This window comes from Protopterus annectens, chromosome 13.part0 (assembly GCF_019279795.1).
Source record: "Protopterus annectens isolate FY-2018-M chromosome 13.part0, PAN1.0, whole genome shotgun sequence".
NCBI lineage: Eukaryota > Metazoa > Chordata > Ceratodontiformes > Protopteridae > Protopterus > Protopterus annectens.
In genome coordinates, this window is record NC_056747.1 from 337,711,400 (window position 1) to 337,736,434 (window position 25,035).

The 25,035-nt window shown below is 41.9% G+C and overlaps 1 protein-coding gene across 1 annotated transcript in view; it reads left to right on the forward strand.

Moving 5' to 3' along the window:
- CRTC1 (CREB regulated transcription coactivator 1) overlaps positions 1-25,035 on the forward strand; it is a 1,948,027-nt gene that overhangs the window by 1,823,055 nt on the left and 99,937 nt on the right. Inside the window, exon 13 of the mRNA XM_044053956.1 lies at positions 18,321-18,501. Coding sequence (XP_043909891.1) covers positions 18,321-18,501 — 181 coding nt within the window. The remainder of the gene's footprint in view (positions 1-18,320; positions 18,502-25,035) is intronic.

Genomic DNA, 25,035 nt, shown 5'->3' on the forward strand with positions numbered 1-25,035 from the left:
GAAAATCATTAAGAACTGCCTGACTTGGAAGGTGACTTTCTCCTGAAGAATAAAGGCATGGAAATTGGAGTTGTCCAGTCTGCAGCCCAGAAAAGTCAAGTGTTGGGTGAGATTCACATGGGATTTTTTTTTAATTAATGGTGAACCCCAAAAGAGTCAAATGTGTTACAGTGTAATGAAGATGCTTGAGGAGGGTGTCTCTGAGCAGCACCTTGAGTAGAAGGTCATCTGGGTAAGGGAAGATTTGTATGCCTTGAGTGTACCAGAATGCCACCACTGGGTCCAGACACTTTGTGAAATTCCTTGGAGCCGTAGAAGGACTAAAGAGCAAAGCAGTAAACTGAAAATGTGATGATCTAATAGAGAGCCTGAGAAATTTTCTGCAGGCAGGATGAGTGGAAATGAGCATCCTTTAGGTTTAATGATACCAGGAAGGCCTGAGAAAGAAGTAAGGGTAGAACAGTGTGTAAGGAAAGCAATTTGAAAGAGGGAACTCTTAAGAAGGTGTTTAGCTGGGAGAGGTCCAGAGTGGGTCTCCTTTGATCCTACTTCCATTTCACTGTTGCAGTATTCTTACAATAGGGATCCCCTACCAAGGGAGGCTTGATGTCTCTCCAGTATACCAAAGCCTTTAGGTTGATTTAAGGTACATTGTATGCCGCATGTATGCTGCTCTTGTAGCGTAGGGCGTAAACATGATGTCTGGACGTACCGTCTTCAGAAATTCTTTGCCACCAGTCTGAATGTCATCTTTTGGTCGTTGGTCTGAATGCCAGTTCCTCTGCTGGTTCACCAAGCCATTACAGATAAGTGCCCCCTTGGGAGTTTTGTTGTCTTATCTTTCTTTTGTGATATTGTTACTTGTGGGTTTCATGTCATCCAAGAAGGGTAAATGCCAGTGGGTGAGGCAGATTCCCCATAAAGACTGTCACAAACTGTTTTGCCTTGGCACTTTGCACGATCATACGTCCTGTTCTATCTGTCAGGCCTTTGTTCCCAAAACCCTTCATAGTAGACTTTCTTCTTTGGTGCTTTATCATGAAAACCAATTTATTTATTTTATTTGTTTGACATTTGTTGACCAGGTTAGTCTGACTGGGCAGCACCCCTTTTTCAGTGGAGGCCCAAGTAGAAAAGCTCCAAAAAGTACAAGTAACAAAAGTAGTCACAATAATTACAATATGTATGAGATGTATGTTGAAACAACATGCTAGAAAATGGTCATTAAATTAGAAACATAATGTACTATGAAGTTTCATACAGTAGTAAGCAGAATGCAGAAAATATAGATAAGTTTGTTAAACAGAAAGTAACAAATATATAAACAGGAGATAAGCCCAGGGCATGAGCTAGTTTCTAAGACTAAAGCTGTGGAAGCTGTAGGAACTACTGACTATTAGTAGACTTTATCAGAAGCAGTTGTAATAGTATTATAGGAGGGGGGGGTGGATTAAGTTGGGTCATAGCATAAGCCATGTCCATGATACACGTAGAGATTCTTTTAGTGTTGTTTTGAAAGAGTTGGGGTTAGGGATCTGTCTAACACTTGGTGGTAATTTATTACAAGCATTTGCCAGTGAGTAGCTGTAGAGGAGTTTACCAATGTTTTTGTTGGGTGCATAAACTTGCAGAAGATGCTCTTGGGAGCTACAGAGAGCACTGTAGGGAGTATAGGGCTGGATGAGGGCACAGAGAGAGGGACAGGAGAAGGGTTCATGTAAGACAGAATGAGCTATGAGAATCTAGGGTGGTAGAATTTGATGATGAAATTCCAGCCACTGCAGGTTTTTCAAGACTAGGCAGTGGTGAGAGCGGTAGGGTTGGTTAGAGGCAAACCTTGCAATTTTTTATTATAAGTGAGTTCCATTTTTGTCAGAATATTTGATTGGATATTGGTGAGAATAGGGGCGACATAAAGAAAGGTGAGGAGTAAGAATGCTTGTGCAAGAGAGCCTAGAGGCATTCGTGAGGATTTTTTATGCCTATATAGCAGGCCTAACTTTTGATGTGCCTTTTTGATGCACTGCTGAATATGAAGATCCAACTGTAGTTAGTCATCAGTAATAACTCAATTTGGTGTGAGTTTCAACAGAGATGATGGTGATGTTGTTAAGGTAGCAGACAGTAAAGGTAGCTTTATGATGTTGGAAAGACTTTGGGAGGAATAGGAGAATTTTGTTTTTCTTAGGGTTAAATAGCAATTGGTTGGAAGTTAACCATTTTTCAACTGAATGCAGAGGCTGTTGGGAGAAGGTGAGTGATATTGTCAGAGGAAGAGATGATGGTGGAATCGTCAGCATATTGTATGACAGATGAGTGGACAGGAAGAGTGTAGGTCATTAGTTGTTTGTCTTTTAGCTTTTCCCGGTTTAGGGGTCGCCACAGTGGAACTCAGGTCTGCTAGGTGTAGGTCATTAGTAAAGATATTAAATAATAGGGGTCTAAGGATGGAGCCTTGGGCTATCCCAGTTTGTACTAGTAAGAAAGGAGAAACGTTAGAATGCCATTTAACTGCCTGGAATCTGTTGGAGAGATACCTGGAGAACCAAGAAAGTGCAGAGTTTAAGGGTAACTAGTTTGGATAGAAGCAGTCAGTGGGAAATGGTGAAAATGGCTTTGGATAGGTCCAGAAACAAACGCGAGATTAGCTGCTTGTTGTCATTAGAATTTGCAATAGAATTAGTGAATATCAGAGCAGTAGCTGTACTGTGATTTGGGCAGAAACCATGCTGTGTAAGAGTAAGCAGATTTTCTAAGAGGAGGTGATCGAGGAGATGTTTGTGGATGCACTTTTCAAGAAATTTTGACAGGAGAGAGAGAATGGCAGTGGGCCTGAAATTTGAGGGTCAATTGAGTTGCTATTTTTATGTAAGGATATGACATAAGATTTCTTCCAGATTTCATGTACCTTGTTTTCTTTGATTGACCTATTGATTAAGATGGAGATGGGGTAGGCAATAGAATTGGCAACAAGTTTTAGTAATTCAGGAGGTAGGTTATTAGGTGATGGCGAGCATGTTTTAAGTTTGCTAAGGAGTGACATGCTATATGTTGTGGGGATGGGTTTAAGAGAGAAGGGGGTTGGGTGGGTTGATGAAGGAGGAGTGGGGTAGGTGATGCTGTCACTTTTGGTTAACTTGTGAATAGATTCAATGAAGAAGGAATTGAGAAAGGTAGCAGTATCAGTGGGAGAGGTGTTAGGGCATGGATTAGTTGACGAGGGGCTACCAGGATGTAGTAGTTTATTTACTGATTGCCAGAATTTTTTCTTAACCTTCTTGCTAAAGACATAATGGAGGGAATTTCCCTCTCTGAGGGTAGCCGTCTGGGAAGAAGAAGGCCAAGAAACCTAGGCCTGAATCTTCTGCTGTTCAGCCTCCTCCGGATGTCCCTCCCGAAGTGATAGCTCTGAGGTTCATCCAGCTTTATTGTTGGATTCTTCTGCTGCGATGGGATTGGAAGCCAGCGGGGATATGACCTTAGGCACATCCGGGGAGGCATTTGAAAAGATTTCTTTTGGGGACATTTATCTCTAGGATGATGAATTTCTTTAAATGAGATTGTGCTCAAGTTTCTGAGATACATAAAAGGTATTACAAGCTATTGCACATGGATTCTCCCAGATCTTCTGCAGTCCCTCCTGTTTTAGCTTCTTTGTTTGGATGCCTTTTCTGATACCTTTAAGTTCTTGTACAGACATCCTTCTGCTGACCCCTCGGTGGTGTCAGTAGTGTCTGACAAGCCTTCTCAATTGCTTCCTTCTCCTAAATTACTGCATTCTGATAAAGATAGCAGAGCTCTGGAAATGCCAGGCAAGAAGGTCTATACCTCTGCTACCTTGGCTTTTGGGGCTGTTAATTATCAGACCCATATGTCCAGGTTCTTGTTGGCTGGGCTTTCCCAGGCCTATCAGGTGATTTCTGATCTTTCCATTCTCTGAAGGTAAAACTTCTGCCCTTTCCCTTTTAGGGACTTCCTCCCAGGTGGCTCATCATTCCATCAAGTGTAGTTTCTTCTAGGGCTGCTGCTTTTGGGTCAGTGTTGAGGAAGTGTTCTTGGCTTTGGCTTCAAACTTTGCCTGGCGAAATTAAGGCTAAGTTGATGGCTGCCCCTCTAGATAAAACACTTGTTTGTTGAAGCTGCTGCTGAGGAAATGGGCAAGGTTTAACAGTAACTTAAACATGTATTTGTTTCTCCTGTGCCTAAATTTTAGAGTGACTACCCCAATAAGCCCAGCCTTGTTCACAGGCAATCTCACACTCCTTCTAAGGGTAAAAAGGATGGCAAGCAGGCTCTTCAGGCTTCTTCTGTGCCTCAGAAATATTATTTTCCTGATAAATCAGGTGCTGTCTGACTATCCTTTTCTTCCCTGCCACTTTGCTCTTTCTGTTTGCCCATCTCTCTCTATTCCCGTTTGGCTAAAGATTCCTGGATTCTTTCCTTTATCTGCCAGGGGTATTTCATGGTCTGGAAAGCTCTTCCCCCTTTTATAAGAATTCCTTAGCTCCTCTCAGGAACAGCTGTCTTTCTTTGCATGGGTGTTTTGAGATCTTTTGACTCTGGGTACAATTCAAGAGTTATTTGTGTCCCAAAGGGGAAGAGAGTTTTACTCCAGGATGTTTCTAGTGCCCAGGAAAGAGGGTACCTGGAGACCAATTCTAGACCTCTCTTTTCTGAAGGTGCCTTCTTTTCAAATGTTGTCCCTTCAGACTTTGTTCCCTCTTTTACTTGTTTAGTCTGATCTGGTGTCTCTGGATGTCAAGGATGCTTATCTCCATATCCCGGATGTTCATCGTGCATACAGCTGCAGTAATCACAGATGGGTTCTCTGCCGTCAGGCGGTCCCTCGGTCGGCCGAATTCCAAAGTCTTGGTCCGGCGTCGGTTGTCGTAGCTTTCTTTCGTGACGTCAGTGCGACAGGGGTATATAAGACACAGCCGACGCCATATTCTTCAGTCTTTTTTGCTGCGCGGTGCCTGAAGCAGAAGCAGTTCGCAAGTGCCGGTTGGCCAGCTCCTGAATTTACGAAAAATTGGAAACCGAAGTCTTCATTAAAGCTAAGTACCCCGTTGGGGAATCTTTTCTTGCCTCAGACCGATGTCAGAAAAAGTTAACAATTGTATTTCTTGTGGGAAGCAAATACCGCATAAGGATTTCCATTCCCTCTGCATACCTTGTTTAGGCCCAGACCACGACGTCTCGGGCTGTCGCTTTTGCGCTACTTTCAATAAGCGCACTATTAAGCGTCGGGCGGAGTTCGCCCAACACTTTTTTGGTAAAGCCTTTGATTATAAAATGTTGTCGGAGACTCTGACTACCGTTTTGTCCAAAAAATGCAAGGACCAGGACCGACACTCGAGGACCGCGGTCCCCACCGACACCACGCCAAAACCGGCTACACGTGGTCCGGTTCTCAGCGAGATGCCTATGCAGTCCCTGACTACCGACGACACTTCTTTGGCGGGGTCTTCTGTAACCGAGACCGCAGGTACCTCGGCCCATACCCAGACTACAACCACCGAAGCCACTGTGAGCGTTGAGCCTCCTAATGTGGACAGGTCTACTTCCACCCATGGTGTCTTCAGACCCTCATCTTCCTTTTCCATTAAGGCCTTTACTAAGTCCAAATCAGCCAGGCATCCCAAGAGGCCTGTTGCACAGGGCCCATCTCCAGGCCCCATGCCTAAAAAGCAGATGCTTAAAATGGCTGAGGATTTAATTACTCTTATCAGGGGTTCTCAACCCCTCCAGACAAGAGAACCAGAGTGGAGGAAGATTCTCCCTCTTCTGATCAGGGCTGCATTTTTTCAGATCATTCTGATGTAGAGGAATGCTCTTTCTCCCCTTTTGAAGATTCTGATGCAGAGCAGTCCATTCCTTCTGTATCTCCTCCTGAGGATTTTTCTTTTGGGGAAACCTTGCACACCTTGAGGGAACACTTCCATTGGGAAGGGCAAGACTTTTCTGATTCCAAGAAAAGACTTAGGGAATTTCTTTTGTTACCTCAACACAGACCTCTGGCGATACCTCCTGCCTTGGACATACTGGATGATGTTTATTCGGAGGCTTGCCTTAATCCGGATTCCCTGCCTCCTGCCCCAGTCAAGCCTGATAGGTACTACAGAGGTCCTAACTCTCACCAATTTCTGTACAAAAGCCATAATGCTGACCCTGAAACCATTTCTCAAGGCCCCAAGGGAATGAAGGCCTCTACTGCTAAGAATCCACTACCTTCCGAAAGAGAGTCAAGAGCCTTAGAAAGGTGGGGAAAAAAGGTGTATACCTCGGCCACCCTAGCCATGAGGGCCTTAAATTGTCAGTTTCATATGCTTAAATATCAGCAGTTTCTGTTATCACAATTAAGAAATAAAATGTCTCAACCTGAACAACCAGATTTGATGGAGTTGCAGGATATGATGCATAGTGCAGAACAAGTGGGTAAACACACCTTACAATGTGGCTATGATGCTCTAGAGGCCTCAAGTAGAGCTGCTGTTACAGGATCAGTTATTCGTAGACATGCATGGCTTAGGGAACGAATCTTGCCTGATCATGTTAAAGCTAAACTACTAGATGCTCCTTTACAAAAGGATGTGCTATTTGGTACTAATGCTGAGGAGATACTACGGAAAATGGAAGAAAAAGCCAAATCTATGCAATCTGTCAAAGCTTTTCTACAGGTTCAACCACCATGTTTTAGCAGAAATTGGCCTTCTAAAAACTGGTCCTTTCCAGCCACGGACACCCCCAAAGAGGTAGATACAGGCGCTCAAGGGGCAGAGGACAATCACAAGGATCATATAGATGCAGGCAATGGCAAACTCCAGCACCAAGAGGTGGCGAAGACAGTGCACAACAATATAGGAAACAAACCCAATGACTTCCTCCTTTCCATGCCAAGCAAGTCTCAGCTGGCAGCACCCTTGGGAGAGCCGGCATTATTTACAAGAAATTGGCATATTGTCACAACAGACACATGGATCCTGGACATTATAGACAGAGGCTACAGATTTCATTTTCACACTCTACCAAAAATGAGAGGCATGCCAAACTTGCCACACAATCAAAGGGCAGAGGCACAACTACAAATTTCAAAGCTCATAGACATGAAAGCTATTCAAGAGGTACCTACTCACGAACAAGGCCAAGGTTTTTATTCCAGGCTATTTCTGGTACCAAGGAAAGGAACCAACTGGAGACCCATTTTGGACTTATCCATCCTAAACACATTCTTACTCATACCAAAATTCAAGATGCTCACATTACAGCAGCTTCTTCCCATGCTGGGCAAGGAGTTTTGGCTGGTAACATTGGACCTCAAGGAGGCATACCTGCATGTCCCAATCAGACAAAGCTGCAGAAAATACCTCAGATTTCTTGCAGGTTCAATCCACTATCAATTCTCTGCATTGCCCTTTGGCTTATCTACTGCACCCAAAGTATTCACGAAATGCCTGGCATCAGTAATTGCCTACTGCAGACTTCAAGGGATACAAATTTACCCTTATTTGGATGACTGCCTGATCCAAGCGGACAGCAAGCACATACTTCTGGATCATCTGGATCATCTGGCTTGTGCAACACGGTTACTGAACTCCCTGGGATACACAATCAACAAAGAGAAATCCAGGCTAACACCATCTCAGAAAATAACTTTCCTGGGTGCCAACTTGGACACAAACACCCAGATGGCCTATCTTACGCCAGAAAAACAGGGGCAACTAACTCAGTACTTCAAAATATTAGCAAATTGTACCAGGCTTACTGCAAGGAAAATCCTGCAGGCTCTGGGCTTCGTGGCATCTTGCATTCTTTTAATCCCATGTGCAAAGTTGCATATGAGGAAACTTCAGTGGTACCTAAAAAACCTATGGTCTCAACACAGCCACAGTTTGGAAACAATAATACCAATAATTCCATGTTTGCAAAAGGAATTTCTATGGTGGGCCCAAGCATGTCAAACAAACACAGGTCTCCCATTCTGCAAGCCTCAAGCAAATCAAGTCATCACAACAGACGCCTCAGATTATGCCTGGGGGGCGCACATGACAGACAGGTGCATTCAGGGCAAATGGTCCCAAAAAGAAAAGCACCTTCACATCAATCAAAAAGAAATGCTAGCAGTGATAAATGCAATTACAGCTTTCAAGGACCTCCTGCATCCAGGACAATTATTGATAAGAACAGACAACACCACAGTAATGTGGTACATAAACAAACAAGGAGGAACACATTCATACCCCCTGTGCAGACTAGCCATGACACTTTGGAACTTGGCTCTGGAATGGCAAATCGAACTTCAAGCACATCACTTGCCAGGTTTGGAAAACACGCTGGCAGACAATCTAAGCAGAAATATGACAGATCCACACGAATGGAAGTTGCATCCTCAAGTGTTTACAAAGATAATCCAAGCGTGGGGAGGCCAGACATAGATCTCTTTGCCTCCCACAGGAATCATCAATTGGAAAAGTTTTGTTCAAGGACCTTTCATCCAAAGGCCTGGAGAGTGGACGCCCTTTCATTCAGTTGGACAGCATGGACAGTTTACGCTTTCCCACCTCTGCCTCTTCTGCCCAAGGTACTCTTGAAAGCAAGAGCAGACAGACCGAAGATGATACTGATTGCTCCAGACTGGCCAAGACAACACTGGTATCCACTCCTGAGGAGCCTAACACATACTCCTCCCTGGCCCCTACCTCTAATGCCTCTTCTGTTGACTCAGCACAGCTACAAAACTCTTCACAGCCAGCTGAAAACACTCAATCTCGCTGCATGGAAAATTCCTTAACACCTCAACAGACCCTACTCCCCAAAGAGGCCATTTTGGAGGCCAGAAGGCCATCTACTAGAAAGGCTTACTCCGCAAAATGGAAACGGTTTTGCTCTTGGAATGAGAAAAAAAGGCCAGGACCCTAGAAAACTGAATTTGCCTCAGGTACTACAGTATCTAGCTGAGCTGCTGAACAGTGGACTTTCATTTTCCTCCATAAAAGTCCATGCCTCAGCCATTTCTGCAGAATTCAACACGGATCCACCCTTATTCTCTCACCCACTCTTAAGACAGTTCCTCAGAGGGGCTAAGAATATAAGACCACCAAGGAAACAACCAGTGCCAGCCTGGGATCTTAATTACATTTTAGAAAAATTAACATTGCCTCCCTTTGAACCAGCTGCCTCAACAGATTTGCAATATTTGTCCTGGAAAACAGCTTTTCTTCTGGCCATTACCTCAGCTCGTAGGGTTTCAGAACTACAAGCCCTCATGGCTGTGCAGCCCTTTCTCACCTTCCATCAGGACAGGGTTTCCCTTCGAACCAACCCATCATTTATGCCTAAAGTGGTATCCAGGGTAGCTTTAAATTAAGCCATACACTTATCTACCTTTTACCCCAATCCTCAAACAAAGGGGAAAGGCTGCTACACTCCTTAGACATCTATAGACAGCTACGTTACTGTTTGGACAGAACAAAGCCTTTCAGGAAATCAGAACAACTTTTTGTGTCCTATGCTGTAGGAGCTCAAGGGAAGTCAGTTGCCAAACAGACAATTTCAAAATGGATAGGCCACTGCATACGGTTTTGTTACTCCTATCATGGAAAATCTGTCCCTACAGGCATCAGATCCCACTCCACCAGGGCCACAGCTACCACTACAGCCTTCCTCAGAGGAGTTCCTACCAAAGATATTTTGGAGGCAGCCACTTGGAGTTCTGTGCATACCTTCACAAAACACTACCACCTGCCTTTATATTCCAAAACTAGAGCAGGCTTTGCCACTGCTGTGTTGCAGGGCATTCTGGCTCATCAGAGTTCCACCTAGTGCCTACCACCCTGTGCGTAGCTTTGGGATTCTACCCATCTGTGATTACTGCAGCTGTATGCATGATGAACTTAGTACAGTTTTGTACCTACCATAAATGTAGATGTTCGAATGCTAATACAGCTGCAGTACAGGTTTCCCTCCCTCCTTCCCCTCTTGGTAAAGGACTAGTGACGAACACCTCCTCTTGCAACCTAATTTGGGGTTATCCTTCTATGGTGTATTTGCTTGCAACTACTGTTTTTTGATTACATTGCATTGCTTGAATATATATATATATATTTATATATATATATATATATATATATTTATATATAATTTATGTATTGCCTTCCTTCTGGGGCCACCTGACATCTGGGGCAAGAAAGACTGAAGAATATGGCGTCGGCTGTGTCTTGTATACCCCTGTCGCACTGACGTCAGGAAAGAAAGCGACGACGGACCAAGACTTTGGAATTCGGCCGACCGAGGGACTGCCTGACTGCAGACAACCCTTCTGTGATTACTGCAGCTGTATTAGCACTCGAACATCTACATTTATGGTAGGTACAAAACTGTACTTTCATCCCCTTTTCAGGATGTTTGAATGTTTCTCCATGGTTCTTGGCATGTTCATTTCTTTCCTTTGCCCTTTGGCCTTTCTACTGCCCCAAGGGATAGCTTTTTTGCAGGTTTCAGGGGATCCAAGTCTTTCCTTACTTGTACGACCTCCTGTTTCAGGCTTCCACTCCAGAGATCTTGTTGCAAAATCTTCATTTTGCCATTTCCCTTCTGCAAAGCTTGCTTGGGGTTCACAATAAACATCAAAAAGTATTTTCTTACTCCTTCTCTGGACCATGTGTTTCCAAGGTGCAGGATCCAGGCTGTGCCTATGCTGCCATCTCTGCCTCCTCACAAGGCCTTAACACTCATTTCTGACTCTTCTTACTCTGGTCTCTCTAACATCCAGGGAATTTCTGAGAGCTCTGGAGTTCATGGCCTCCACCATTCCTATGCTTCCTTTGGCCAAACTCCACATGAGAAAGTGTCAATGTTTTTTGAAGTCAGTTTGGCTTCAAAGTGCACATCCCCGTGAATTCACAGTTCCTCTTCTGCATTGTCTCAAGAAGGAACTTCTGTGGTGGATTCAGCAGTTGTCTCTAAATCCTGGGCTCCCTTTTCACCCACCTCTTCCCTCTCAGGAGCTGTTCACAGACACTTCAGATGTGGGATGGGGAGCAGCATTTGGCTCCTTAAAGGTGCTGGGTGTTTGGTTGCCTCTTCAACAGAAAGAGCACATCAGTGTGAAAGAGATGAGAGCTCTTCTGCCGGCTCTTCAGGCTTTTCATCCTCTCTTCTCCCCGGGTCCCCGGGACCTCTCATGGTATTTATAGTATACATACTGATGTATTATGTAAACAAACGGGGGGAGACAAAATCTTATCTTCTGTGCCAGTTGGCACTCCTGGTGTGGAAACGTTATCAAGTATCACATGAGTCTTCAGGCAGTTTACATTCCTTCAGGTAAAAATAATGTGACAGACACTCTGAGCAGGTCCTTAACTCAATCTTACAAATGGATGCTTCACAGGGATGTGTTTCTGGACATTGTTCACCAGTGGGGTACTCCTCAGATACGTCTTTTTGCCTCCCGTCTGAACAGGCAACTTCCTCTTTTTGTGTCAGGTCCTCTGGTTTGGAAGGTGGACACCCTCTATTTTTTCTTGGAAGGGGATGTTTCTTTAGACTTTCCCTCCCCTTCTTCCAAAAGTCCTGTTCAAAATTCAACAAAATGCTCTCATAATCGTGTTGGTGACTCCCTTTTGACCAAGACAGCATTTGCCCCCCCACCCACTTCCTTCTGCAAATTAGCCAATCACAACTTACCTGACAGGGTGGACCTACTCACACAAGACAAGGGATCTCTCACCCATCCCCACCAGTCCGCAGTTCAACTGACACTGTGGGCGATAGGATGTTGATTCCACATAGACACCTTTTTTTTGAGGATGTGCTTAGGGTCCTACAGGAGGCCAGGAAGACCAATACTAGGAAATCCTTATCCACATAGAAGAGGTTTTCTGTTTGGTGTCTTTCTTGTAACCTGGATCCATGTTTTGTGGATGTTTCTTTGATTCTGTCTTAATTGTGTGAATTGCTGAATGCTGGATTGGCTTATTCTTCTGTTAAGGCCCACTTGTCAGCTATCTCTGCTTGACAGCCTTTATCTCTTCTTTTGGCTTCTAGATTTGAAGCTAAACAGTTCCTTAAAAGAAGTGTCCTTCATATTAGGCCTCCCAAGAAGCCTGTTCCTCCTCCCTGGGATCTTAATTTTGTTTTGGAAAAAATTGACTCTGGCTCCTTTTGAGCCTCCAGCCTCAGCTTCCTTGCAACATTGCTCTTGGAAGTCTGTGCTTTTGTTAGCCCTTACTTCTGCCAGATGGGTGTCTGAGCTTCACGCCCTTATGGCTTGTCCTCCTTTTTTGGTGTTTCATAAGGACAGGTTGTCCTTGCGATTACTAATCCTTCTTTTATGCTCAAAGTTGTGAATGAGTTGTCCCTTAATGAGACTATTCATTTGCCCACTTTTTTCCCTTCTCAGTAATCTGCCAGTGAAAAGGAACTGCATGTTGGATGTTCATTGACAACTCTGATTTTATTTGGGTAAGACTAAGACACTAAATAAATCTTATCAGCTCTTTGTTTTCATTCATTCTAGCTCCTTAGGATTGGCTGTGTCCAAGCAAATTATTTTTTCTTGGATTTCTAAAGCCATTTGTTTTTGTTATTCCTTTCATGGTAAGAGCCTTCCTCCTCCTGTTAATGCTCATTCTACTAGAGCTGTGACTTCTTCTGCTGCTTTTTTCAAGGTTTGAATACTAACTGTATTCTTGAGGCAGCTACCTGGTCTTCTTTGCACACATTTACCAAGCACTACATGTTGGATGGAATTTTCAGAGCTAGAGCTGTTTTTGCTAGTGTCTCCTTCATGGCTTCCTAGAGAGCTCTGCTGGTCCTTCCTCATCCCTCTATTCTTCTTGAGCTTTGGCACTCTCCCTATTGTAATGAATACTGCAACAGTGAAATGGAAGGACACAGTCAGTTGTGTAAAATCTTACCATAATGGTAGATGGCTTTGTGTTCACTGTTGCAGTATTCAGTTCCTCCCTCCACCCCCTGGTCCATTTCTCTTCTGGATGTACTGATTACCTCTCTTTTCCTTGAACTGGTGTTCCTACTGGGGCTGTCAGTTCTGAGGATAGTACATCCAAATGTCACCTTTATGCCTTGCTCTGTGCGAGGAGCATACATGTGATGTACGGCTTACCTTAAAGAAACTTAAAGGCTTTGATATACTGGCTGAACGTCTGGCCAAATACTGCAGCAGTGAAAAGGACATCTACCATTATGGGTTATGGTAAGATTTTACACAACTCTATTCTTCAATAACATCCCTTTCCTGAAAAAGTTGATGGGGTTTGTTCTATGATTCCCTGAGCCAGTAAGCTGTGTATATTAGAGTCCAGTAGATAAATCTGGTCGGGAGGTATTCCCCCGGTGAGGGGCTGCTTTCCCAAGTCATAGCATAACCCTCTTTGATAATGCTTAAGACCCATTTGTCCAAGATTATCGTTTTCCAGGATGGGAGAGAAAGAGAAAGCTTTCTTGAAAGGAGAATGGAGGTGCTGTGTCTGGAGAGGGTGATGGGTGGATATAATCACAGGTTCCTACTACCAAATTGAGGCCCCCTGGAAGGGGTATCCTTCTGAGTTTTATGTGGGAATCTTTTCTTAGGAATTTCCTTTGCCTGTGAGGGGGTTCTAAAATCCGTCTAACAAAGGAAATAGGTTTTGCTGGAAAATTTCTCTGATATCTGGAAACTGTAGAGAGATGAATCTGTTGGCAATCTTTCATTGTCTTGCCTTGGTCTTGTAATGCCTTGAAAAGGCTGGCAGCTTATGAGCCAAATAAGAGGAGGTTATCCAAGGGGGAGTCTAAAATTTTTGACTTGAAATCTTCAGGAAAAGGTTGAGCTCATCGTCAGGCATACTGCCTCATAAATGATTCTGTAGCAGCTGCCCTGGAAGAAGCATGCACAGCATCATATCTGCATTTAATACTGTCTGGCAATCTAGGAGACCTGGGCCACGAGGGATTGCATATGCTGTTTTGTTTCAGGTGTCTGGGGCTCTGTGATGACCTTGTTTAAGGACTGGAGCACAGAGAATTAAGTATATAGTCATTTGAGTTTGGTAGTTAATGGCTCTTAAGGCCAAAGTACATTTTCTTACCCCACACATCCGTTGCTCGACTGCCGTTATCAGTAGGGAGAACATTAGTACTAGGAAGCAGCTTTGAAGGTTTGCCCGAGCCCAGGGATACTGCAGCAGGGTCTGCCACAAGGTTTTTGTCTAGGTACTTAAGTTCATCAGTAAAGTTTTAGAACCTGTCTGGCCTTTTTGGAGCAGGAGGTTGAGAATCAGGTGTAGAAGTGTTGGCTTGAAATGCATCTAGGTAAGCATACAGCACTGGGGGACATAGTGGAGGTGAAGGGGTGCCATCTCAAATAAGCTGTAACATCTCTTTTGGACCTCTGATATCTGTTTAGACTGCCATTAGAAATGCTTCATCTTGAGGGTGTTTTTTCAGGGGAGTGTAACTAAGAATAGAGAGTATTCAGAGTCCCCCTCTGGTTCTTCATCAGAGTTGGAAGAATCCAAGACCTGTTAACGCATACTGCAGCAGAGATCAGTAGGACATCTTCAGTTTATTCCCACTCTGACAGAGTGGTACACAGAATGTGTCTCTCTTTTGGAGGTAAGGGTAAGGAGTCATGCTAGATATGTATGTCTGACAGCATTCACTTGAAATATATAACTGTGACCATTTGTACATTGACCTTCATCACAGTCTAACATCAGCAGAAAAGTTGACCTTTTTCAGTAGTGTGAGGTTGGGGGGCATGCACTATACTCAGACATGATTTACAGATGTTGCTGTGACATCCTGACCCCATGTGTAAATTGGGGAAAAGGGGGTTATTGTCAGTGCTGTGTCCTTACAAGCATTGTCCTCAGGTTTTTTTTGTGAACTAGTATTTTGTCAGATGCACTTATTTCTTCCTTAAAAGAAAAAAAAAAAATTATTTTCTTACTCGTTTTTTTTTTGTTCAGGCCATCACTACATCAAATGATTGGGAAAAAAAGCTTTGTTGACCTCTCCACACCCCACGTCCCCCACTTAATATGATTGTTTATTCAGTAGTTGTTATACAGTTGTTGTAGCAGTCATGGCCAGTTTGGGCCTGTTGAAAGGATTCAGGAAAAAACTGAGTTAGAGTAAAATAGAATTTCTTTGCTTAGCCTTGATTTTTTTTTTTTTTTTTTTGCAGGTCGTCATTAAGTGAAAGGTTGTTTAAAAATAAATCTAAATTGTGTCTCACAACGTCCATAATCTTTGGTTTGGGGGCTGTCTCAAGTCTTGCTATTTAATTCAGTTATTTCCCCCTCAATTATAATATTGCTATATTGGCTGATGTTGAAAGGATGCAGGAAAATGTTGAATAATATGGCTGTGTAAGTAAGAAAAAAGCTAGAAAAAAGTAATCCAGAAGGTATGGAGTGTCTTGTGTGGAGGAACAGCTGGCACTGTAGGATGTGCTGGAAGGCAGTGTACAGTAGGGGGCTGCCATGGTTCTGTATTTAGGAGGTACTCTTGACTTTGCTTTCAGCCTCTGCCTGATGATATCAAGGCCAAGCTGATGGATGCTGCTCTTAACATTAAAAATCTGTTTGGTTCTTCAACTGATGAGCTTTTTAAGTCTCTTCAGGAAAAGGGGAAGGCTGTGCAGGAATTGAAACATATTTTTGTTTCCCCTAATCCTAAATTTCAGAGAAATGACCCTACCAATCCTGCCTTTGTCTGTAGAAAGTCTTGCCCTCCTCCCAGTGGTAAAAAGGCTGCTAGAAGGGCTCCTGCTGTTAAGTCTACTCAGACTTCTCCAGCTCAGAAGCCTTTCTTTCCAGACAAGCCAGTTTCTATCTCAGTGTCTTCTTACTTCCCTCCACAGCAAAGTTCTTCTTTCTCTTCATCTTTCCCTGCCCCTTCCCAATTGGTTGCAGATCAGTCAGGACTCTTGGGTTCTTTCCATCATTCGTCAGGGCTGTTACATGGTTTGGAAATCCCCCCCCCCTCTTTTGGGCATTCTTCATCCTGCCCTGGAACAGCTGCCCTTTTTCAGAGCCTTTTCTCAAGGAACTATCCAGGCACTTTTAACTTCTCAAAAGGGGAAGGGATTTTATTCTAGAATATTTCTGGTTGCCAGGAAAGAAGGCACCTGGAGACCAATTCTGGATCTGTTCCAGCTCAACACCTTTCTTAAACGTTCCTTCCTATTGAATGTTATCCCTTCAAACCTTGTTTCTTCCTCTTCTTTTTCAGGCTTTCCTAGTCTCTCTGGATCTCAAGGATGCCGATCTCCATATTCCTATTCATCTCTTTTTTTTATTTTTATTTTAATTATTCATCCTCTTTACAGTTAATTTTAACATTTCTCTGTTGCTTACTGGCATTTTCAGTTCTCAGCTCTGCCCTTTGAACTTTATACTGCCCCAAAAAGATGGATTGGTGGAGAGCCACACTGGACCCCACTTTGGGCGTGAAGGATGGGTTAGTCCTGAGGGCAACCCTCTCAGCATGGAAGATGATGAAAGGCTCCACAGTCATGCTTGTAACTTTGGAGACTCTTCTGGCTGAAGTGATGGCCGGAAGAAAAGCTGTCTTCCAGGAGATAAATTTTAGCTCTGCTGAAGATGCTGGTTCAAAGGGTGGCAGGGTGAGCTTTTCCAACACAAAGTTAAGGTTCCAAGCTGGGGCAGGTGTTTGCTGTTTCCTAATGTTTTATTTTTTTGGTTCTAAGGTAAGTATACCCCTGACAGCACAGTATCCTGTCCTATACAGAGTCTTAAAAATCTGAGAATGTTTTTAGTCAGAAAATAAACTTTTCCTTACAAAAAGTTTGTACATGCATCCATATTACAGCTCCCTTCAGCATTTTAAGACAGTCTGTAACACTTTGTTTCTTAACAAAAGCAACACAAAATGACAAAAAAACACAAGATTTTTTCATAAAATTACTTTAAAGTAGGAAGGCTTTTCCCAATATGGACTTACCTGCCCAGCCCTTATAGGTCAGGTCATCAAGATGGCCGAATGAAGCACTTCGGAGGCAAAAGTGAATGATGAAATTAGCGCTCTAGCTTTATTTTATATGGAACACTCGCATGCTCCTGGCAGTTGGAGCCCCTGGAGAACTCCCAAAGTTCTATTAGAACATCTGCTGTTATGGTAAGTTTGCTTATTCAAATGTACTTCTTAACTATGTTAGTGTTCTGTTTGCTTTTTCATAGAAATAACTCTTTAAAGTCATTTGTCAGTCCGCATTTAATATTTGGAATGATTTTAAAGTAAGTTAAACTTAGTCTAGTAATTGGCCTTTTTGACTCACTGGCGCAGTATGCTGAAGAGAAGACCAAGTCTTGTGCTGTTACCATTCCATCCCTTGAGTTACCTGACCTATTAAACAGACAATTACCAGCAACTGCCTCCAGTTCTGAATTGGGACAAATTCACTTTTCTTGCTATCAAGACAGAGGACTCTTCTCATACCTGTTCAGACAGAAACTCTCAAACTGGAACCACCTTCTCTTAGATAGCATTGTAGATTATTTAAAAAAAAAAACTGTCCCTCAACCACATGACCATGAAACTTCCTATCTCTACCACCTATAGACTCCTTCATTTTTCATGAGGGTGAGATCCCAGGCCATTTCTTTCCTTGTTAGAGTGGAGGTTTTGTCCTCCCTTGGGGTGAGAGCCCTTAAGGTCCATTCATTCTCAGTCATGACAAAGGCTGTTCTCCTTCAGGGCAACAGTCAGTCTTATTGATTTCCATTAGAAGTTTAAGTTGTACACTCTAGAGATTTTTTTTTGTTTTATGCACTTGATTGCCTCCTCTTTGCAGCTGCAATTTCTGCAATAACAGCTCCAAATGGAGCATTCATGCATGTTATACTCTCGCACTTTTGTAGGTTTCATCATTGCAACAGGCCAAACTGTCTCCCTTCCCCTTTTGATGGGCAAGCTGTCATCAGTCTATCATTCACACCCTCACCTGTCCAGGTTCTTCAGCACAGTGTAGATTTTTTTGTATGTTTGATTGGGTTAGAGGTTGATATAATAGTTTAAAGGTGCTTACCTCATAGTCACAAAGTAAAGGGTTTGATTCTCGCCTTTAAAAGGAAAATTGACTAGGCTTAAAATGCCCACAAGGGCAGCTAGCCTATTACTTACCTATGAACCTATAATCCTTTGAAATGGCAAAATATAAGGTTTATTTTAATGTTACTTTTTTGTGTGCTATGAGGATGCAGTTGGACTTCATTTGCAGAGCTGTGATGCAGTTTTCATTTTGAAATTTATCTTACTTGTTTTTCTTAAATATTTGTTTTGTTCTTTAGCTGGAACAGTTTAATATGATAGAGAACCCCATCAGTACCCATAACCTATACAGCCATTGCTCAACACTTAATTATTCGCAAGCAGCAATGATGGGACTAACGGGGAGTCATGGCAGTTTACAGGACTCTCAGCAGCTGAATTACTCCAGTCATGGAAACATCCCAAACATCATCCTTACAGGTAAGGCTTGGTAAGGATTGTGCTCTGAAAGATAAAAACTTGCTGTGCTTTGTTGTTCTGCTTTAAAGTCATAATCACAGGAAATCAATGGCATGTGGTTTGCAGGGTCTTATTTTATTTGTATTTTCTTCAGAACCTTTATTCTCTTAATGCCTTGTGACTCTGTCAGTTGTGTTGGTCCACACCTTTAACTCTTTGCCACTTCCAGAATCTGCTTCAGAAGCTCCCATTAGAATCCTTGGGGTAAAGTCAGGGCAGTTTGAATTTATTTCACAGAAGAAAGATTCATTTGGGTGCTTTATTGGTACAGTTTTGTTAAATGGACATCACTTTACTTTGTATGGGGATTTTGCTGAAGTTAAATCTGAATGCTGATTAGGTAATTATTCATCACATTGTGTCCATCTCCTATACTCTTACCTCATTTTATTTTTACAATCTTGGTAGTCTTTTGTGAGTTGCCTGCCACAATGTTACTTTCTTTACACTTTTATTGCACATCTTTCAGATATGTATTGGGTCTTAAGTCATTTGGGAGAAGAGTTAAAATAGCCTTGAAGCACTCCAACTGTATATTTGCTAGAATGCAAGACTGCTTTATTGTTCATCAGGAATTTCAGGCATGTTGATTTGAGAGGCTAAAAAAAACTTTGTGAAAAGAATTATTGACTCTAATTGCAAGTATTCTCACTAAACATCTGTTTGACTATCCATTAATTGTGTAACAGAAACTGAGAACTGTTTGCATAACTTAGAGATATGTGGTTTGTCATGAAATGACTTGTGTAAATTCATCACTTGTCTTATATTTACTGTAATAGTGCTCAGTAGCTTTCTTAAGTTGCTTTTCATGCTTTCAGAGTTCTATGGGAGAGACCATTTTAGGTGGCAAAATGATGATCCCATGACATTTTACAAACTGAAATTAAAAACACCGACAGCATTAAAAAGCATTGCAGAGTCGTAGCTAGATCTTTTGACATATTGAGCAGGCCCCCCACCCCACCCATCTTGAAGTTGAAAACCAAAAAATATAAACTCATTTACAATGGCGATTGTGTCCCTTAACAGCTTGTGGCTGTGGCAGCTTTCATCCAACCCTAACTATGGTGCTGCAGCATTGCTGCTCCTTGTAGACTTCTCTAAAGTAATCAGACCAAAATAAATAATTATTTAAACATGTCACTACAGGCAGTCCCTGGGTTATGGACATCCGACATGCGGATAACCCACAGATATGAACGGGCTGCCTCAATGTCGGAAGTAACGTGAAAAAAGTTAAAATAGTTAAAAGTTGCCCAAATTTGGGCCTTATGTTAGAGAAGTACCACACAGGATGCACAGTAGCAAGTCCCACCCAAACCACACCTCCCTCGAGAATTCCTGACGTCCTCTTTAAACTACAAATTATTCATGTGTCTGCTGTCATGAATATTGATATCCATGCTGTGCAAAAGGGACATTGATATGGAATTATAAATTGTTACTGTAATGAGCTCAGTATACATTGCAAAGGTTTTGCATTGTGCCATGCAGTACATTTGCCCAGCGGTGCCACATTATAACTGGTCAAAGTCGTACTCCAGTTAAGAAAGGGGAAAAAAATTCAACTCTGTGTCTTACCTGCACATGGATCGGCAGCCAAACATAAGGTGCTAAGAATGTAAACAAAAGTTTGCAATGAATACAGTATTATTAGCACGAGAAAGAAAAAAAAAGCATGTAAAGCCTGTCAATGACTTTAGCTGTTTCATGGAAGTTCCATTGAATGTAGTTTGTAGTGGTTTCCATGGAAACATTGCAAATGGAACACCTTACGACTACACAGTGGAGCACATACTGCAGGATTTATTTGTTTTATATTTCATTAGGGGATGTAATTTGCATAAAGTTATGTTCAGGAAAACATCGGAAACCTAATGCAGGAGTGTTTTGGCTTGTATATTAAGCCATTTGATGTTCATTGAAAATCAAAGTTCTTAAGAAAGTATAATTTCAAATATTCAGGTAGTATGTGACAGTATGCAAATACACTTTGCACTTGCTTTCTTGCATGACGTTACTTAACTTGTACAATCATAGCATTTGAAACACTAAATGAAAAAAAGTGTGTAACTGAACATATGCATTAAGTGTGTGTGTGTGCGTGAGATTGGGAGAGTGACAGATGTGTGAGTGAATGCAGATATGAATGAGGAAGTGACTGCGTGTGAGAGAGATCAGGAGAGTGAGAATGATGTGTGAGTGAATGCATGTATGAATAAAGAAGTGACTGCATGTGAAATATCGGGACAGAGTGAGAGCGATGTATGAGTGAATGCAGGTATGAATGAGGAAGTGACTGTGTGTGAGTGTGTGTGTGTGTGAGAGAGATCGGGAGAGTGGGTGCAATGTGAGAGTGAATGCAGGTATGAATGAGGAAGGGACTGTGTGTGTATGAGAGAGTGAAGAGTGAAAGCGAGCGAGTGATCCTCTGACAGCAGTTAACAGGTGAGTGGTTGCATAATGGGGGGTAGTTATGGAACAGGTAAAATAGGGTTAAGAGTGTGTGTGGGTGTGTGTCATACCCCTAAACCTCTTAAAGTAAAAAATCTGGACAAAGCTATAAATGAAAGTGGACAAATATTCCAAAATAGGTACAATTTTAATAAATGTTGCTCTTACAAACTTAGGAAGGTGATAGAATAACAGGTTTTGTATTAGCATGAAGTTTCGAAAAGATATGAATTCTGAAATCAAATGTCTGTCATCATACCTCTCACCCTCTTAGAGCAAGAAATCTGGACAAAGCCATAAATAAAAGTGGGATAAAGGCCCAAAAATAGGGACAAGTTGATAGAATAACAGGTTTTGCATTAGCATGAATTTTCTGAAGGATATGAAGTCTGGAACTCAAATGTCTGTCATTATTTTCTAACTGCAATATGTAATGATTTGCCACTAATTTGCCAGAAAACCAGAAGTATATGAAAAACAGACCAAAAATATGAGTCAAAAATCTGGACATTCTGCAAAAGTCTATACAGTTGAGAGGTATGGTTTAGTGTGTGTGTGAAAAAGTCCTCATAAACACTAAATTTAATAGCAAGATACCTTAAACCAACTTTGTTGATAGGAAGCAAGGAAGTATAGCTAGAATATACAGTATTATGTTTAAGATTTTTTTCGTTTTGAAGTGTTTTTCAAGTGTTTTATATGTAAAGAAATGTAAAATAAATACTAGACTGAGGCAAACATTTGACTAAGTGACATTTAATAAGAGCCATATGTACGTGTTTCGACTTGCATGCAAATTTGATTTAAGGATCGACTAAAAAACAGATCTCGTCCTTAACCCGGGGACTGCCTGTACGAAGTGCTTGTTATTCTCCATGACGAAAATGGAGAATATTGTAGTGGATGTCTTAGAATCTTTTGTTTTGAAAGCAAGTTTCACCTAATGGGATGCATTCCTTTCTCTGAAGTGATGTGACCTCAGAACAGAGATCAATAAGTAAGGTGTTGTTATGATACAACCCCCCAACCACGGTGAGTGTAGGGTGACTTGTTACTTGCCAGACTCATTTTTAACTGTGTTGTATTTTTAGATGAATTCCATTATCAGAATTCGATGCTCATTGATGACCTTTGATTCTTTATTTTAGTAGTTGATACTAGAACCAGTGTGGTAACTAGTAGTACAGAGTATTGTGCTCCAAGTTGCTTCCCAACATATTTGTAAGTTGGTGAAATGGAATCAGCTTGCTGTTCCAGTACTGATTGTTGATTTCTTTTGTTGGTGAGAATGTTGTTAATATGTCAGTCAACAGGGAACTATCAGTTTAATACACACAGTATCATTGTGGCTGGGTTCCTATCAGCATCTCGAACTTTGACAATATCGAATGCGATATTGTCAACACGAGAATGCCGAAAGTGCAGAACATCGAACGGAAATCTCTGTAAGGGGAGCTTTCCATTTACTACAATGTAGTGTGGTCTCTGAGTTGGTATATTTAAGTAGCGAGGGATGTGGGGGGTGCAGCCCCCCTGCCTCCACCCTTTAGTTTTTTTTTTATCGGCATTCAAAAATTTAATAGTTAGATCATTTCAGTTCGATATTTTGTGAGTCGAACTATTAAATTTTCGAAATGCTGATATAGACCCATTGTGGCCATTATGTTGACATCAGTATACTGTTCATAGGATCATAGTTTACTAGGCTGTCGACCCAGAGGTCATTTTAAGCCTAGCAGTTTCATCCTATTGTAATACCTTAGAAATGCTAGTCAGTACCCAAGATTGCATTTAGTGATGACTGCCCGAATCCAGGAGGGTTGTGGGCTCTATCCCCGGTAAGAATTTATGGTGCCCCAACCATTTGTCCAGGTTCCTCTTGAACAGTGTCATAGAGGTTCCAAAGATGAGGCAGTCACTGGGAGATAAATCTGTCCTTCCATATGTCCTGTTTAAATCACAGGCCATATTTACGTTCCTGGAATAGGTAGCCCTAGTCCCATTTGATTTATGAATATGCAGGAAGTTCATTAGGTTTGGGTCTTGGATTGCCCTGTAGGCCAGGCATAACTCTGTTCGTAGGTAGTTCCCCATATTTACGTAGTATGATGTTGTGAAAGTTATGATTAGCCAGTATCTGTGTTGTCATAATCACTAACATTCCACTCATCTGTGTGTTTGTAATCCTAACTGTTCTGTTTGTTGTCTGTCATCTCCTTTGTTACTAAGCAGTAACAGAGTCTTCCCTTCTGTCCAGAAGGTGAAGTGTTTCCTATTTGGTAGTCTGCATATTCAGTAATGTTCTTGTAAGTTAACACCAATGTCAGTAAGTGGATTACTGTTGCACTGATCCACACATTTGGAAGCATGGCTTTGAATTCTTCATCCTGTACTTGCCTATATTATCACCTGTGCTCTTGCTTTACATTGTGATCCTAGTTTTTTCTTGGTAGCTGTTTTTTTTTTATTTGCCTTTCTTAGTTAAAAATGTTCTAATTCATGCATGTGCCTACACAAGCACTACAGTGTGATCCCATATTCATCAAACTTCACTTAGCAAATGGCAGAAGGAAAATGAAAAATGCATCTGGAGCGTTTCTCCCCAGGCCTCTGCTTCATTCCAAGTCGGACTTTCCCAGTTAACAAATGTTAAGTAAATAAAAGAAGTTTTAGTAACTTGTGAAATAGAAGGTACCAACCCTTCTGTTGTTTAGTTAAGTCTAGCTGTGCATGACCTCAAGGACTTCAGCAGACCTATCTGTCAATAACGTCTTCTTTAAGGTCTTAAAAATTCATTACTTCAGTAATGTCTTTCTGTCTTGGCCTCTGTCATCTTTCCTCTTCTTTCGGCTTTTCCTGGTTAGGGGTCACCACAGCAGATCACCTGTCCGCTCATGATTGGCAGTGAAGTTTTAGTGTCGAGTTGCCAGCCCGGTGCCCAACCTTCCACAGAAGACACACACACACACACACACACACACACACACACACCTAGGGCCAATTTAGAGTGTCCAATCCACCTACTGCATGTCTTTGGGATGTGGGAGGAAACCCACGCAACCACAGGGAGGACATGCAGACTCCGCACAGAAGGCACCCCAGCCGAGAATCGAACCGGAGAACCTCTTGCTGTGAGGTGACAGTGCTAACCACTGCACCACTGTGGCCGCTGTCATCCTCTTCTTTTTTCCTTTGCAGTGTCTTAGCCAGTTAAATTCTCTGGCCACATAACAAGAAACAAAATTCAGTTTCAGTAATGCCTTTTTTTTTTATTTTTTTTTAATATTGACTGTGTGTCTCAGAACACCATATTTTTCTTTGCTGTAATCAGTATTTGTAGACATCTCCATGCCCAGGACAGTATGCTTCACTGCTTCCACTTCTTCCCCATCTTTTTGCTAATAATTAATAGGAATAAATGATATAATCTTATTTTTTATGTTGAGCAGAAAGCCAGTTTCTGTGCCTCCTGCTTTAACTTTCATCTGCAAGTTCTTCATCTCTACCTCACTTTCAGCCATCAGAGTAGTAGTGTCTGCATATCTGAGGCTATTCTTGTTTCTCCCAGTAGTTTAGATTCTGGCTTCTGATTCACATAACCATGTGTTTTGCATAATCTAGTCTGTGTAGATTTTCTTTTTATCAAAAAGTTCACTTCACCTGTTTCAGATAAACTGTAAGAAGTTCCGGTTTTGCGGTGGCCACATTAAAGTGTAATTGAGCAGTAGTTGTATACAACTGATACTTATAGGGTTCATTTGTGCTAATGACCCCCAGGTCTGTCCCCATTTCCATAAGGTATCCTGTGTATTGATGGAGACATGACCTTTGTGTTGGTTTACTGTTCTAAAGTGAAAAACTTTGTAATTGCAAAATTCACTATTTTCTTTTTTTGAGTAAGACAAAATTTGATGTAGTTAACTCTTGCAGATACTTTTTATTTTATTTTTATTTTTATTTTTTTTTTTGTGTGCACATATAGAATAAAGTTTGTTGCATGATACATGTTAGTATGACGAAAACGTGATTATGAATTAA